General features: G+C 37.2%; 1 protein-coding gene across 1 annotated transcript in view; it reads right to left on the bottom strand.

Moving 5' to 3' along the window:
• Nucleotides 1-953: 953 nt before the first annotated feature.
• LOC103258979 (ankyrin-2-like) overlaps nucleotides 954-18,046 on the bottom strand; it is a gene marked incomplete at its 3' end in the record, with an annotated part of 156,273 nt that continues 139,180 nt past the window's right edge. Inside the window, exons 16-22 of the mRNA XM_021711646.1 lie at nucleotides 16,371-16,469; nucleotides 15,596-15,694; nucleotides 11,630-11,827; nucleotides 7,164-7,262; nucleotides 6,333-6,431; nucleotides 1,948-2,046; nucleotides 954-1,052 (exon numbers count right to left, since the gene is read on the bottom strand). Coding sequence (XP_021567321.1) covers nucleotides 954-1,052; nucleotides 1,948-2,046; nucleotides 6,333-6,431; nucleotides 7,164-7,262; nucleotides 11,630-11,827; nucleotides 15,596-15,694; nucleotides 16,371-16,469 — 792 coding nt within the window. The remainder of the gene's footprint in view (nucleotides 1,053-1,947; nucleotides 2,047-6,332; nucleotides 6,432-7,163; nucleotides 7,263-11,629; nucleotides 11,828-15,595; nucleotides 15,695-16,370; nucleotides 16,470-18,046) is intronic.

Raw genomic sequence — 18,046 nt, 5'->3', positions numbered from 1 at the left:
TCTATATGTATCATTCCCAACTTGGGGCAGTTACCAGAACCTCCTTTAGAACTCTGTATTTGTTGATTTGTGGTCTATCTCACATTTTCCTGTTGTTCCATGTTTCTACTTTACAAAAATAAATTAAAGAGCATTGTTCGTACAGTTCACGCTTAAAAAATAGAACATTCATAAATAAATAAGTGCCAATATGGCAGCACTTCCACTTTCAGCAAGGAGCCCCCTCTCAAAAGCCTTCTTTACCTCTGCTCCCTCTTCATGGTACAGGAGCTCAAGGACTCACTGTTATTATAAACTTCACTCTTCTAGAGTTTCTCTGGAAAAGGCCAGAGATAATCACTATTCTCTCCTGAAGAATCAGCAGTTGTATTCAAACAAAAATTTGAAAATATACTCTCATGATAAAAGGCACAGTTTACCTATTATGCACATGCAATTTTCTTTTTGAATAAAAAGGTAGCAATCAGAAATAAGATGCAAAGTCGGGATGAACTGTCCTTTCTTGGAGTACATTTGACCCAGTCATGAGCACAGTGTGAGGAGGATCAGTGTCTTTCCAGGGGCTGGCCTGACCTCCTGGCTCAGACAAGAAGTTTGCTATCAAGTGTGTTACCGCTCTGCCAGCGATAGGTGTCACACACAACATAAGGAAAAGGGCAGGGGAGCCAGGAAAAAAAACAGAAACCAATCACAGAAAAAGGAACCAAACATTATAAAACTACATTCACACATTCTCTAGGGCTTTATGTTGAGTAAAAGAAGCTAAAACCCCTGCATTCCTCCTGTCTGTTCGTTTGCTCCTGCATACTTCTACAGATGTGCTACAATACAGTCAACAAAAGAAGTTCAAAACTAAAAGCGCCAAATGTTTTGTGAGTGAAAAAGTATTGCACATATATGTGGCTTGAAAAAAAGGACAACAGGGCGGCAGCTAACCGGTCACTTGTACTCACCGTGGTGGTGGTGGTGACTTCCTCAGTCACAACCTTCAGGGTGTCGACCACGGAGATGTAGCCCAGACGCTTAGCAATTGCCAGGGCAGTGTTGCCATTCTGAAGAGCGAGTGAAAGAAAGAGAGTGAGAAGTGAGAGGGAGGACTGTGATGTGAGCCAATGAGATCACCCGCAGCTCTGCATGAGCCAGCATTTCCTTCCAAAACAAGGCACAGCTTAGGAAAATCACTAGTTTTTACCATTACGTCTAAATCTGCCTTTGTAACTTCTTTAGACTATAGCCCGGGTCACCATGGTAACACAACAAGCTTGCATCTGCCTGCTCTTTTTAATAAGAAGCACTTGATGCTTTAACCCTAAGGTTGTCAAATATCCTCTACAAAAACTGTGTTGTGCTTGGGAGAGGATCCCTTGATGCCTCCAGAAACTATTAGCAAGCACCAGGTACTCTTATTCCTCAACAGAGGTCAGGCCATCTGCTTCAGGTAAGTTATTTCTATAGGGAACATGGTAACATATTTAGCTACAACTGTGCAGAAGCTCACTTTGCAGCAAAATAATACAAGCAAGCAATTCAGGCTGCATCCAGCCCAGGCCACTCGGGACCCTGGTTTGTTTAATTGCACTGCTTAGTTTACATTTCAATGGCTCCACAACCCAATGAGCTTTGTCTAAGCCAGCAGCTCCCTCACTGTGCTCCCTCAAGGGGGGGGGGGGTCAATTTGTGCTCACATCTGAGAGCCAGCTGTAAGCGGAGCACGTTCCAGAAGCTGTGGGCCCCCCTCTCCAGAGACAGCCAACTGAGTCAGGCTGACTGCTTGCACTCCCAGGACAAGCATTCCCCGGGAAGTCACAGTGATTTCTGGAAAGGCTTCCCAAAAATCTGGGGCTTTCCAGACTCTGGGACTTATTGAAGGAGGATGTATCTGAGCTCAGCTCAGACACGAGGCCACCAAGGCAAGAGTGGAAGGAGAAGAAAGTGCATCTGCCTTACCGCAGTGGTGGCATTGGGCTTGGCCCCGTGCTGGAGCAGGACGTTGATGATGTGCGTGTGGCCCTGCTGTGCAGCCTGGTGCAAAGGCGTGTAACCATTCTGTGGACGACAGGAGCGGTGGGCCCAGCCCCGAGGTGCAGAGGGAGAGGACAATTAGGTTAGCCTTCATTTTGAGTTTCTTAGTCTTATTTACAACAATACCATCACAGACGCTTTGTTTATTTGGAGCTGAAGATTACCAGCAACCCATTTCTCGGCAGCAAACACTCCCTCACACCTTATGGTCTGCTAAACAGAGAGATGAGACCAGCTTATGAAACAACAAGAACAGACTCCAAACGATAACTATTATTGTATTTTAACCAATTAGTATTAAAAATGCTGAGAGGAGATTTAAATGAGAAAGGGCATTATCACCACGACTTCTTCCCTAGGAAGCAAGCAAGGGTAAAATCGTTTTTTAACTAAAGGCTGCAAAGGGCCACACAAACCCCTGCATGTTCATCGTGACTCTCCTAACAATTAATCTTTGGCTTAGTTTTAGGGATTCAAAATCAATGAAAGTAAATCTAAATCATATATTCCTTTCACAGAACAGCTTTGGACATAGAAAAGCTTACACTTTAGAGGATAGATGACTTCATTGCAAGCCGAGTGGCCCACCCTCAATTTTTAAAAATGTCTTTAAAAATCATGTTTTTAACATTCTGGTCTCAACTTTCACACAGATGAAAGCTCTATAATCTGTGGTTTGTGAGGAACTGCTGTTGAGCTTGGTGTGAGGCTAGTCTTGCTCAGAACTGTAGAGGGTGGTAGGTTATGGTACACGTTGGTCACATATTCACATTAATTTTAATTGCACTGGAATCTTTGGAAGTATAACAAAAGAGGAATAGCAATCATTTATTAAGCATTCATTTAGTGCCAAATACTATACTTTATAGTTATTGGCTTGGTCTTTATCATTCTAAAATTAAGGGTGCTTGGTACATAGTAGGTGCTTCATAAATAATTGACTAAATGAGTGATGAACAAATAATTAAATAAATGAATATTTTTCTCCCCATTTCTGACATAATGAAACTGAAAATAACACAGTTAAATAATTTTTCCACAATTGGTCTAGGTTCAGATCCTGTGTAGAAGATCATGATAGCCAATAGCTATCAGAACTACTTTTTTTATCTGGGCTCGGTGGCTCAGCCTGTAATCCCGCGCTTTGGGAGGCTGAGGTGAGTGGACTGCCTGAGCCCGCAGGTTTGAGACCTGCCTGGGAAACTTGGCGAGACGTCATCTCTACAATAAATCAACAAAAATTAAACGGGCATGGTAGCATCCACCAGTAGTTCCGGCTACTTAGAAGGCTGAGGCAGAAGGATTGCCAGAGCCCAGCAGGTCAAGGCTGCACTCCAGTCTGGGTGACAGAGTGAGACTCTAACTCAAAAAAAAAAAAACCAAGAACTACTTTTTGTTAAAAAATCTACTTGCCTCACCCCTATTAAAATTCTAAGTCCTGATTGGCCTATTCATACATACTTTAAGTTTGTAAGAGGATATATTCCTTTTATCCAATGTCACTGTTGCCTCATGACCAACATATATACTTGCTTAATTAACCTGTTTATATGACTTCTCTATCTAGATACATGGGTGCCACATGTCCTCTATACATTCACTGCAGTCTTTCCCTTCATAGGAATGCACCCATATATGTCAGGGTTTCTCTGTCTGAGTGTCTTTAAGTCTGGTACAATCTTCAGCTCTGCCATGTTAGGAGTTCTGTGCTGTATACTCCTTCAATTACCCCAGGAAACCAGGAAATATAAATCAATTACAGGGACTCTGCAAAACCTATAGGTATTGCAGGGACTCTGCTCTCAAATCAGGTAATCTTTAGACATTTGAGGAGCACACAGTAAGTGGTATTTCCCTTCATTTCCATTGTGTTTACAATGTCCTACCAACCAAATTTAGTTCATCCTTCAGTATCAGTCAAGTTAATTCATTCAACAAATATTTATTTATTCATCACATGAAATGTGCCAGATAAATTAGCATATACATGAATAAAACAATAGAACTAATATATTAAACATATTAGTATAATGTAAATAAATATCAATTATCTGTAAATATATAAATTAATAATACTGAATATAAATTAATAATGCCAAAGAAACACTCTTACTCTCAATAGATCACAGTACATATACAGAGTCCTCAGTGGACATTATTGCCAGAAAAATGTCCCTTAGGCCTGGTTGAAACTAACCTTTACTTGAAATCTCCAGTGAGTTAGAATATTTGCCAGGTAAGGCTGAAACAATTCAACAGTTTTTACATGAACATTTGTTTGAAGTTTAATCTACTGTCAAGAGCCCATCTGGCTACCAACTATTCGCAAATCCTTATAGCTCTCTAAACCCCAATTTTTTTATTTGTAAAATGGAAATGACCAAACTTTCAAGTTTGGTGAGGGATCATATAAGTTGCCATGAATTAAATGTTTTCGTTTTCTTGGCTTTGAAAGTTTTAACAAACATGCTGTTTGTTTTCTCTTTATTGAAAGAGCTCTATAATCTTTGCAGTATCTTTTATAAAGGAAATTTCTTTTATATGCTATAGTTCTAAACCTTCTCCATAAGCTAAACCTATAATAAACCAAGTCTGGTTTGCCCCAAACTGTTGTGACAGGGTTTCACTCTAATTTGAAGCAACCATAGTTCCATAAAACAAATTCACTTTTCCAAATCTTTTATACCAAGGAGTTAAATTAACATATATTTTGCATTTTCAATGCAATAAAACACTTTTTAGTAACTATTTGGTTACACATGAGATGTGAGGAAGAAAACAAAATCATCTCTCCAGAGATGTCATTTTCATGTGAACAAATTCTGAAGAGTTTATTAAAAACTGTTCTTCAGGGTATGTATCTGTCTACTCCCCTAAAGATATATGGTTCCAAATGTAACATTGAAAGCAACATGATTTATTTTTTAAAAAACCTGTAATGTCAAAATAAGATTTTTCTCCCAATCAAATGTTCATTTGATGCAGATTGAACTCCTGGGAGGCCACTGATATCCTCTAGACAATGTAGTGCTTGGCTTCTAAATATTATAACTATTCAACAGTCACACACTTAAAAATATGATAAGCATTTTCAAGCCCTGCTGACATTTCATTGAATTGTTGCATTTCTGCATTTCAAGAGAATACCTGGATCCCAGCAAGAATGTCTTTCCTGGAATGTTGATATGTGAGCTGACCTCAGCAAAAAATGGGGTTAAGAACCAATGCTTGAGAATTCATATTAGAGCTTTTAAATAGTCTCAAAGGACAATTTCATGAGAACTTAAGAACTGGTCAGAAACCAGGCAGCAACTATTCTTACTAGAGTAAGATGATAAGTTTGAATCTCAAATGTTAACAGGATTATTTATAATTTTAAAAATGAGTTTATTTTAAATTAGCTTATAAATATGCTTATGTATAGAAATGACTTTGTTTTTGCTTCTAAGAGAATATAAAAAGACTGACTTACAAAACTTCTGTATATTTTTAATTAGTAGCATCTTGAATGATGGCTTTGAAAATTCCTGAATGTGTTCACACTAATTTACTTGAGCCCACTCACATAGCTGCAATTAGAAATTTCTAACATATGAACTTAAAAAAAAATGCAAATAAATATTTCTTTGCACCAAAGAACCTGGATCAGCAAGTTATATTATGCATAATAGCCATAGTTATATTAGGCACTTCTTTTCACTTTGAACCAATTTGAGTGCACTGAAATACAGTGTTATGTTCCAACCTTGATTTGCTGAATGGGACCCTGCAGATGCCCCTGGAAAAACCTGCTGGGATCAAGTCAGCTCTGCATTATTCTTGAGAACTTCCAACCCAGTCCTTACACATTATTTCCTCATTGACCATGACCATGTGATGCTCCCAATGTGACAGAGTTCATTAAAAATGAAAGGCGTGCAGCCTAGGCTGCCTGTCTGTATTTCCTCATGGGGAATAAGGGGTCATGGGGAGAGGGGCAAGACTCTGAAATAATGTTAAGGAAATCTGCCAGAATATCAAGATGTTCTAGCAGGCATCCATTGTATCCTGCAGTAAATAATTAAATCGACGTCAGCTATTTTGACTTTATTATAATAGAAACAGTTCTGAAGCTAACCTACATGGCTGTCAAAGGTTATTAGAATAAAAAGTCTCAAACAATTACAAAACTATACTACCTCTTCAAAATCACTTTAAAAGAACTAGAAAGAAAAAAAAAAATACACTAGTAACTTTTGTAAGCTAGTGAAGTGCCCAGATGGCTGCATCTTTCTGCTTATAGAAAATGAAAATGACTGCTAGCATTTTACCTTGGTTTTTGCATTAACGTTTGCTCCCTGCTTCAGAAGAAAGTTGACCATTTTCACATTTCCATAGTGACAGGCCACAATTAAAGGAGTGTAACCAAGCTGGAAATAAAAAGGTATAAATAAACAAACAAACGAAGTAGAAACTTCACTACTCCATTGGTTAATACTCTAGGGGAGAAGGATTAGGTAGAGTTTCAGTTATTGCAGGATGGGTAGAAATTCAATTAGACTGTACAAATATTATTTAGCAGATTATATATGCATCTTTGACCACAAGGAGATTAACATCAGCAAGAGAGGTCAGACCCATGTGTGACTGAATCGATTAAAGAAGTAAGAGAGAGGCACATATAACATGACTTGTAAGCAACAAAGAGACTCACTCTGATATGAGGATCAGAAGGAGAAGCAGGAACAATGCAGCTATGGTAGGCTTAAAGAATGGGTAAGAAGTGAATGGCATAGAAAGGGAAAACCTATTGCCAGACCAAGGGCACAGAGGCAAGCAAGTATAGGATGAACAGAGCAGGTCATCTGAACTTACAGCTAAAGCAATAAGGGGGAAAGTAGAATTAAGTCTGCAAAATTAGAGTCTTTTTGTGAAGGATTCTGATCCATTTAGACTTGATTTCAGCAAAAAAAAAAAAGAAGAAGAAGAAGAAGAAGGAGGAGGAGGAGCTGTTGTAGATTTGTGAGCAGGAGAGGGTTATGATTAGTTCATATTTCAGAATGAACTTTTGAGGAGGGAATAGCTGGACATGGAGTGACCCAAATAGGAATTACTGGGAGTCAAGTTAGAACCTATCACAATCTGACAGTGATTTGCCTTACCTTCGTATGAGCATCCTGGTCAGCCCCATGCTTGGTGAGAATATCAGCCACATTCACTTTATCTTCCTGGGCTGCGAGGTGTAAGGATGTGAGTCCACTCTATAGAAAGAATGAAACCAAAAGGGTACATTTGAAGAAGAAAATGCATTGCATCATCTGCAATATCATGTCCTGAAAAAATCCTGGAAAACTCACAGCCTCCCCCCAGAAGCTGCATATTTTGATAGCTAAGACATACTCTCTATGCCAATAATTTTTCATCCAAGACATATTCTCTAAGTTAATAAAAACTTTCATCAAACTGTATTTTCTATACTGGGTACTTATGATGTTAGACTTTAAAATAACTCAGCTAATAAACTTCCAAACAACATTCATTTCAACCCCATCTGGGCCTCCTGCTGGATCTATTTATTTACTTAAATAGCAGATCAACTATTACTTCTACTTTATAATCATAACAAAATCTATATTTTGTCAATAAAATACCACATCTGTGTAAAAAAATGTACAGAGTTACAGGATATGAGTTCAGAATAACTTTTTCTTGCACTCAAAGGGTCATCTAAACACCAAGTTAAAAATAAGTAACCCCATCATTTACATAGCTGTAACATGTTTGGCACATATACATCAAATAATAATTTTGTTTACTTGAATGTGTAATTAAAGCACAGTTATAAATACATAACAAATGAAGGCATTGATAAAGGAGGGAGGAAAGTGGTTTACTCAGTCAATGCCGTACTCTAGTATCCTTACTATATCATTGTATGTTTTTCAAGTGTTTTTTGAATGGCTTTCACATGCCATGAAGCATTCTCAGCACTTGACTATAGCAGTGGACAAAGGTTTTTGTTCTTAGAGAGTTTATATTCTAGCTTACAGTATATTTATACCATGTTATTCTCCCCCTACTGTTGCTCAAATTTCTAGTATATTTACACTCTTCCTGTAAACCATGCAGTTGTATACTGAGATGGCTACCTGTATTCTGAGTTGGCATCCCCTTCCCCAATTCACATCCAGCAATCATCCACCAGCCTTGTGGACCCTGCTTTGCAGAACTGCTCTTCTGTATGAGCTCTTGGGCTGGAAAAGCTACACCATGTACCTCAAAATCCATGATCTCCAGCCATGGTGCTACTTCTAGGAATCACAAAGTGCACTGAATTTTGCAAAACATAAGTGATACCTACAGAGAGAAGAACATTCTACAACTTGAGAGCAGGCATTTTGAGGGTCTGGAACTTTTTAATCCTTAGAGTTTTGGGTGAACTCAGCGTTGAGTTTCATAAAACATCAGAGTGAGACAGAAGACATTCTTTGGGATTAAGTAATATTTGTTTAGAAGTGATGAAATTTTAATGCAAATGTACAAAGTCTGAATATTAAAGCTAAAGATTCTTCCTCATGTTTATTTTTTCCATATTGGATAAGCAAGCATAAAAATATTTCTCTTTACAGAGATACTCTGTTTAAAATGTTATTGAGGTGACCGTTAAAGAAAGTGATCATCAATCAAATCTTGAAGACACTTTTGATGGTATTTCAAATATATGTGCCTTTTTCTACTCTATTTTCGGAATGAATTTTCTACAATGTAAGATTGCAAAGTAAAACCAGTATAAGAATCTCTATAGTTTATTATGGTAAACTTGCATATCCAAATTAAATTATGTAAGCCTTTCTAATAAATCAAGAAAATAAAAGATGTTGAAGGAATTCTTTTCAAAAAAGTAATTTCTTTTCTAAGATACACTGGTCGACTGAACAACAGGTATTATATATGGTGACTGGATCATGAATATAATATTATTTCTATATTATAGTTTGGTTTTTGTTTTAGTTGGCATCTTATTCTGTCACCCAGACTGGAGTGCAGTAGCATACTCATGGCCACCGCAGTCTCAACCTGAGGCTTCTGCCTCAGCCTTCCAAGTAGCCAGAACTACAGACAACGCCACCACACCCAGCTATTTTTTTTATTTTTTGTAGAGACGAGGTTTTGCCATGTTGCCCAGTCTGGTCTCGAACCCGTGGGCTCAGGCAATCCTCTCACCTAGGCCTCTCAAAGCGCTGGGATTATAGGCGTGAGTCATAGCGCCCAGCCTATATTATAGTCTTTAATGAGAAATAATCACTTGGAGAGTATGAAATTATTGATTTCATTTGGTCTTAAATAGAAAAGAATATATGTCCTTTTCAAAAGCAATAAGAAAATTTATTGTAGTTTTGTTTCTTACCTGAAATATTTCTACAGTTGCATTATCTTATTGTAATATTATCCAAAAGGCAAAAGGTTATATTGTTATATATAGATTATATATATTGTATTATTATTCAGATGTATCTGGTCACATTTACTAACATTTTACTTTGGTGACAAATACATCATGCTTTTTTCTTTAGGACAACACTCAAATATAATACTGAAGTTATTGTAAAGATAGCATAATTACTTCGTGATTCAAAACAGAATATTTTTCTTCACTACTGAGCATATAACTAAAAAATACTCATTAAGTATTTGCTGATTGACTACTAAAACTCTCAAAGTAATGTATTTACGAGAATACAATAAAGGACATAGTGAACTGATTCCAGATATCTATTTAACGTTTATATAAATTAAAAAAAAAAACATAAGAAGCATTGTAAGATCAGTTTCAATGAACCGTCTAGACCTACTTTTCAACCCTACTTAAAATTTTGCTAAATTTGTTTATGGATATCTTTTGCTTACTTCAAGATGTAGTTGCTTTTAATATAGTAAATGCATATCCCCTTCATATACTAATATTAAATATTCTATGTTTCAAGATGTAGTTGCTTCTAATATAGCAAACACATATCCCCTTCATATACTAATATTAAATATTCTATGTTTCAAGATGTAGTTGCTTTTAATATAGTAAACACATATCCCCTTCATATATTAATATTAAATATTCTATGTTTCATGGTCAGCCCAGTAGTGTCAATGACCAGCTGAATGACATGATTTCAATAGCCACAGGGAAGTCCATGCCCCAGATATTAATGACTGTCTGGCTGATACACTGAATTTCACCAAAAGGCTTTATCATGTCACTCTTGTTAAAATGTAAATATCTTTTGGAAGACTAACTCTATAATTAGCTCTCAATATATTTTTAAAAAGATCTGTGAGGTCTTTTGATAGAGGCCAGAGATGTGCATAAGGACAAGGGATGTCCCGGAACACTACTGAGTGACAAAGATAATCTTGGACTCCAGAGGCATTCGAGACAATCGCCTGTTTCATAGCTCTTTCTAAGGGACACACATATGTAAATAGGACAGACCTATTTACAAACGTTACTAAAACTAATGTTTAATCAATACTTCAATTGCACCAATTAACTCAACAGTGAGATATAAAAAACATCGTATTCATGTATTTGTGAAAAATCCTAAGAAACTTAATTTTTACTAAACCCACACAGCATGTTACAAAAAGCATCAAGAGGTCCACATAACAAACTAACTTGTAAATACAGGTTCCAATTCTGAGTTTCTCAGCAGCTGATTATAGTGGAGTATATATAAGATAGAAAGATAGAGCTATATGTTTATATGTAGATAGATAGATACACATATAGATAGATGCATAGACAGATATATACTTGTAAAAATCCAAATAAGATACATAGACAGATATATACTTGTAAAAATCCAAATATTTTTGTTTCATTAGTAGCTTTTTCCCTTGACTGTTATTCTATTATAATTAATATAGAGGTCCACAAAGGCCATTCATTGGAGAAAGGCAGAAATGACTGAGATGTTTTATTAAAAAGCCTTATTTTTCTGACCACCACCACAACCACCCAAGCTAGGTTGAAGTTAGCTCAAAAAAAAAAAAAAAAAAATCTATATTTTACTGAGTTTCCTGCCCCTACCCAGGGGTGCCTCTGATGCTCAGCTGGTTTGGAGAATGACTTGGGTGGTGGACACAGACCTGCCAGCTTACAGGTAGTTGTTTGAACTAAAACCCAGATGAACTTTTCTCTCTCTGTCTCCCCTCCCCCATGCTCTCCAGCCATCTTTGAAATTTGGAATTAGACTAGCAGACATGAGGGCAATCTGAATGTTTGAATTACAGTGGTGTTAACTCCTAGGAGCTACGCATTAGCCTCTTCAGTCATACACAGAGAAACAGAGACAGCAGATTTATAGAGAGAGAGATAAACAGAACTGACTGCCAGAGAAAAGTCAAGACATAAAAACGTAGTCATACAGGCCAAGAATCTGTGAGAGTGGCTCCCTTGCTTCCTTCTTGTTTTTTGGTCCCTCATTAATACCTTGCCATCCTTGGGTCTATAAGATATTCCTGTTTCCTTTTAATACATCCCCTCTTATTTGTTCCAAGTTATCACTGATTGGTTTCTGTTTACATTCATCCAAAAAACTCTTGATTGAAGCAAGAGGCAAGGTCAGAATACCTTGGTTGACATGTGGATATTGGCCCCCTTTTCCAGAAGCAGGGTGACCATATCTGTGTGCCCCTCCTGTGAGGCCAAATGGAGTGGGGTTACTCCTTGCTTTGTCACAATGTTCGTCTCTGCTCCATAGTTCAGGAGTGTGGAAGCTATCTGCATCTGATTCTTCTTGGCAGCAATATGTAAAGGAGTATAGCCATTCTAAAAAAGTAAACACACACACAAATATGTAGTAAGCTTAGCAATTTCCCTAACATGTATCTCTGAAGAAAATAAGAGTCCCTAATCAACAGAAAAGCTAAAAGTGAGTTTACAGTTAACACTTACCACAAGTTTTCATCCAACAATACCCAAATCTTTGCAACAAAAGTCACAAGGCACCCCATTCTAATGTAAGCAAATATAGATACCAAAGCCCCAAAGCTGAAAATCCCCTTCTTATAATATTGGTTCTCTCCTGAAGAGCAGCATAGAATGAGCCAGTTTCCTCTCTCCACATGACCGTCCTTTAAACACCCTGGGACAGTTTTCATATCTACTTTTTGCCTTCTGTTTTCCAGGTGAAACTTTTTCATTCCTTCAACTATTCCTGATAGTAGCACCATTTAGAGACCTCTCCCCATAAGGATGACTTGTTCAGGACTAATTCTAGTTTAGCAACATTGCTCTTGAATTGTGTGTGCTGCCTGGAATGAAACATTATACTTCAGATATAGTTTTTATAGTACAGAATAAAATAGAATTATTTCTACGGTCATGTTATAATATTCCTACTAATATGCTTCTGATTGAATTTCACTTTTAACTAGGTCAACGAAAACACTACTGAGTACCTAGCAGAGGCAAGCAGTGTGCTAGGTATAGAAATGCAAAGGTGAACATGACATGATCCCTATTTTTTAAGGGGTGTATTCTATCTTGTAAAAGATATTAAACAACAAAACTAGCTTATATTAACCTGTGGCCAATTGAAATCTTGGATCCCCTTTTTCTCTACAAACTGCAGCCTCAAAAATAGAAACATGAGGCGATTAATTTTACGTGGGAGTTTGTGTAGACCAGGATAACTCATACTAAGCCCTGTGCTTAGTTGAAAAAAAAATAAACTGTAGAAAAAGTGTAAGTCTGGACCACATATTATTTCCTTCCCTTTTCTTTATCAAACCTGGCAGAATTTTCCATAAAAGGTGTGTGATAGAAATTAAAAATAATGGCTTTGCCATTAACTGTGACATGCTAAAGGGACAGTATAATGATCAAACACTTTCTGTGAGACTACCATCAGAGGTATTTTTAGGTCATGCTATTTCTCTAAATCTAACTGGAAAGTGTACCAAAAAATAAAGAGAATTTAAATGTTTTAAGAATTTAAATGTCTTCATGTGCCATCATCAAATCTTGGTTCTCTGTTCCCATAAAATAAGTATCTTTATTCTGATCCATAAAATAAGTATCTTTCTTTTTTGACAAGTAATATTTCTCCTTAAGCAGTTGAAGGAAAATCAGCAGCTCTCCTTGGAAGCCGTTTCAAGGTCTGATCACAGGTCTCCAACGCTCCATTTGCCTTAGAATATTGCACTTGGGTCTACAGGCTCACTGAATAGAAAGGCACATCGGTTTTTGTGGACCATGTAAGTTTAGGTAACTCCTTTTTACTACAATGTGTTTCTTTCATCTCAATTCCCCCTATTCCTGCACCAAAGGCTCTACCAATGTTGGGTTAAGTAACAAAGTATTTGCCTATGAGACTTATATGGAGAAAGACAGGAATGTTTTTAGCAAAACAATATAAGAGATCATCCAAGGAGCATCAGTTTTGGCAATGTAAGAGGTCTGTCTGGTAGATACCCAACCTGCATGATCTGAAGAGTCCTCTCACCCCATTTAAAGAACTCTTAATGAATACTAAGAGAAAGTTCTGGATTCTGGTAGAGAATAGCAAAGAAGTTTCAGGGACCAAAGGACTGTATGTGCTGAGGGGTTGGGGAATTGGAATGAACAGAAGGAGAGTCAAAAGAGGAGATGAGGTGGGGTTGTACCAACTAGAAGCCTCTTGGAGTGGCCCCAGAGTTGCAGGACTCACACTGCAGGTTGGGCAGATATGAGTGAAAGATACCAGAGGAGCCTTTCCAGAACACCTGCCCTACAGTGGACTCTGAAATAGAGAGATACTTACCTCATCTTCTTCTGAACTTGGTATGTGCATGCCTGAGTAAGGGCTACACATGCTAGAGGCTAGAGATCAAGCCTATACTTGTCTCTTTTGGAAAACCATACACACTATTTTATAATCTAGGTCTTCTCTCGCAAATAGACGGAGAGTCCCTTCTGGGTAGAGAACACATTTTTTTACGATTGTACCTACCACCAAGTAGCTGTTCTTTCTTTGCAGATAGTAAGAGTTCAATAAAAGTACTGATGAGTATTAATGAAGTCTTTTATATCTATGCTGAGAATGGTCAACCTGGAAATCTAATGGAAAAACTATGCTGGCATGTTAAATGAGCAGATATCTTTCATTCCATTGAAACAGTTGTTCAGTCTTCATCCCTTCATCCAAATTTATTGAGAACCCACATAATACAGTATTAGACACCTCAGGGATTATAAGCTACTGTCTTCAAGTTGTTTATGATCCAGTGTGAAGAAAGACATAAAATTAATATAGAATTGGTGAGGTTACAGAAAAAAGAGGATGAAGGATTAAGAGCAGTGTATATAATCATAAAAATGTGGTCCTCTCTTTTGACAGTTTGAATACTTTATTGTATTTATGGATATGAAAAATATAAATAAATGTAAACGTATATGCACATATGTGTACAAAGTTGTATATATTATAATATATAACATGTTGAACATAGTATAGCATGGTATGTAGACATACTTTTATATACAGTACTTCATTTTATTATATATGTATATTATGCATAAATTAAATATGACATGTGAGTATATATATATATATGTATATAATTACATAACAGGAGAAGAATAAATCTCTCTCTACTGCTTTGGGACACAACGGACCTGGTGGTTAAGAGCTCCAACTCTAAAGTCAGTCTCTCTGAGGTCAAATATAGGTACTAGCTCTAAGACTTACTCGTCATGTGACTTTGGGCAAATTAACCTATTTAAATCACCATGAACACCAATGTCATGGGATTATTATGAGATTAAATGAACTACCGCCTTTAAAGTGCTAGGCACAGTGTTTGGCACTTCAGTGGTAGTAGTTGCTTTATTATGTATTCTAATATAGCATAAATATTTTTCCATCACAATATAAATATTTATAAAATAAACCCTGATATGTTCTCAAAATATGTGTGCTGGATTAATAAATGCAAGAGGTAATGAGGACCTTAGGTATTATAAGACATTCTTGTACATTTTCAATGTAATAAAAGAGCAACTCCAAAGGTGAGAAAATCCCCATGCATGAGTACAAGTCTTAGTTGGAGCTGTTTTGGTTTTAGTTGTACACCAAAAAGGCATCCCTCCTAGTTTAGGAACTTAAATGGATCCACACTACAGTTACAACAGGTGACACTTTTAAGAGACAAAGTAACGAACAGGAGTCTGAAAACAGTCTCTGAAAGAATGAATATAAAAGGCTATGCTATATTAAAGGATGCCTTCTACTTATAGGACAGAAGGAAAAGCCTGTTACTGTCTTTATTATGTTTCTCTTCTCAAAATTCAGACTTCAATCTCTAAAAGACTACATGTTGGCAGTTAAGATTCATCTCTACAGGCTCATCCCCTTAATAATATCTGCTGACCTTAAAAATCTTTAAAAAGTTTTATAGAAGCAACTGGCAGGAAGAGGAGAAAAAAAGGTATCAAACCAAAAGCTACTATTACTAGGACTAGTTACAATTACACTGCAGCGTGTGTACAATCCCCACATGCTTTCAGAATCTAGTTAACACCCTATGTTGGTGAAGCCTTCTCTGGGGTCCTCACCTTGGCAGTGGCATGAGGGGAAGCACCCTTCTCCAGTAACAGCAGCGCCACCTTCTGGTTGTCATAATGAGCAGCAACATGGAGCGGGGTAAGGCCATTCTGTAAAGGGTGTGTTTAAGTTTCAGCATTAATAAGTTAGCATGAGATGCCCTGAAGCTACTAGGATGCATGGAAACTGACATCGATGAAGTCCATGTTAATTAATTAATATAGTCAATAGGAAAAAATCAAAATAAATAATAATTTTCATATTAAAAAGGAACTAAATTTGAAAATGGTTGCGTGTACAATTAGCAAAAGTCATCTCAATGGCCACCATCTGTAAAGGTCTAAAATGTTACATAAGAATACTGCATTAACAGTGCAGGGATTATTCTTAGTATAGAGAGGTTTGGGGCCCTGTTGTGACAAGAACACACATTTAAGACTCGTCTCAAAATGCTTTCTGAAGCTGGGTACAGTGGCTCAAACCTCAGCCCTTTGGGAGGCTGAGGTGGGAGGATCGCTTGAGGCCAAGAGTTTGAGATCAGCCCAGGCAACACAGCAAGGCCCTGTCTCTACAAAAATTAAAAAAACAAAGAAAATACTAAAATGCTTTCTGAATCAGTGTGTACATGGAGGGTCATGAACCGACATCTCCACATGTCTGTTTAGCCTCGTTTCATAAGTTGCACTCATTTTTCTTTCAGAGAGATATGAGAATATCTTTACAGATTTCCAAGTATATCAACTCAACTGAGTTGTATCATTAAAGCATATTATTGACAATCCTCACCTTCCCTGCTGAATCTGCGGCAGCGCGGCGTTGCAAGAGAAGTTTTGCCACATCCAGGCTTCCATACTTTGCTGCTACATGCAGGGGAGTAAAACCCTTCTGAAATGTGAAGAACAAAAGGAAAATGTAGTATTTTTTATGACTCCTAACAAGATCGTTTTAATTTGTCAACATATAAAGCAAACTGTGCTGATTCTTCATTTGGAAAACATAAATGAGGAATAGAATAAAGAACGAAACTTACATGCAAAAGTTTAGTTTGATAGATGGAACAATATAAATTTTAAGAGCTTGGAGACTAAAATCTGACTTTATAGGCTTGGGATTTTTTAAAAATCCACTAGTGTCAGTAAACTGACTCTGGTTTGTGAGTGAGGGGGGAAAAAAACCCCTGTCTTTCTTGCCCTTAAAACTAATAGCTGCCTTCTCTCCAACCCTGTTTCTCTTTCTTTCAACCCTTATTTGTAACACCTGAATTCCAAATTTCTGCATTTAAATTTTAAGATATTTTGGTAGCTATAGTTTTAAAAAAAGTATTTGTGACTTAGTTGACATATTTTCTGCAGAAATGGCAAGATAAATGGTCTCTAGAACAGCAACAACAAAATGCTCGCTATTAAAAAGCAACTCCCATCCTGACTGTAGTTCCCTTTCCCAGAAGACTCATGCTGTCTAAAACACCAATTCCTTTTGTAAATACATTCTACTTCTGGCATGATGTGAGACTGATTAATACCAGACCTTTAAACATAGTGAAGCTTTAAAGCCCTGAGACTGCTCTCCTACACGTTTATATGTTTGCATTCAGTGTCCTGTGTGTCTAACCAATAGCTGCGCTCTGTAATAGCAGTGTGTGATAAATAAAGATAAGTCTCTGGACTGAGATCTTGAGGACGGCACAGTTCCCACACCATGATCTTAAATCTATCCTTTTGGCCAGACAGTTTAACCACATGCTCTTCTGGCACTACTGTGGGAGTGGGGGAATTCTAACACTGACTACAGCCTGTAAAACACACTAGCAAGTATGCCTGCATTAGGTGCTCTAAGATATGGTTTATCCTTGGACTGTTAAAGGTCTCATCACGAACACAGAATATTCCCCAAGAAGCAATATTACCCTTCCCGTGTCACCAAATTATTAACCAAGATGACGTCTTTCTTTTCGCTTCCTTGTAGAACATTTGGTAATAATAAGTTCTTGGAAGAGAGGGAATCTTCTGGCTTTTTCCAAGTGTGGGACAAATATAGGAAGTATTTCTTCCTGCTTGCATTAGTTCAAATAAACCAACATTAGTTGCTAAAGTTCTTCGCCGCCTCTCCCCCTCAATGCATACAGTGATTGAGGGTGACACTCCAATAAAACAAATTGGAGCCCTCAGAGACAAACTACATGGTGAAGAAGAACAATTAAACTTCTTATCCTTAAAGTCACACTGGAACAGTAACCCAACTCCTTTATATATTTGGAGACATTCAGTAGCAAAACTACATAGAATTCTTACTGCAGGGTCACAAAATAAAGGTTAGAAAGCATCTTGAATCACACATCTGCCTTCTTCCTCTATATTAATCTCACCAGTATTAATCTCACCAGGATTTATTTTCTTCCTTGATATTTATAAACACTTAAATTGCTTTAACGATGATGAGTCATTCACTGTTCAGTCCTAGTC

Source organism: Carlito syrichta, unplaced genomic scaffold (assembly GCF_000164805.1).
Source record: "Carlito syrichta isolate Samal-C Ts95f unplaced genomic scaffold, Tarsius_syrichta-2.0.1 Scaffold302430, whole genome shotgun sequence".
Lineage (NCBI taxonomy): Eukaryota > Metazoa > Chordata > Mammalia > Primates > Tarsiidae > Carlito > Carlito syrichta.
This window is presented reverse-complemented; position numbering and strand designations above follow the sequence as displayed.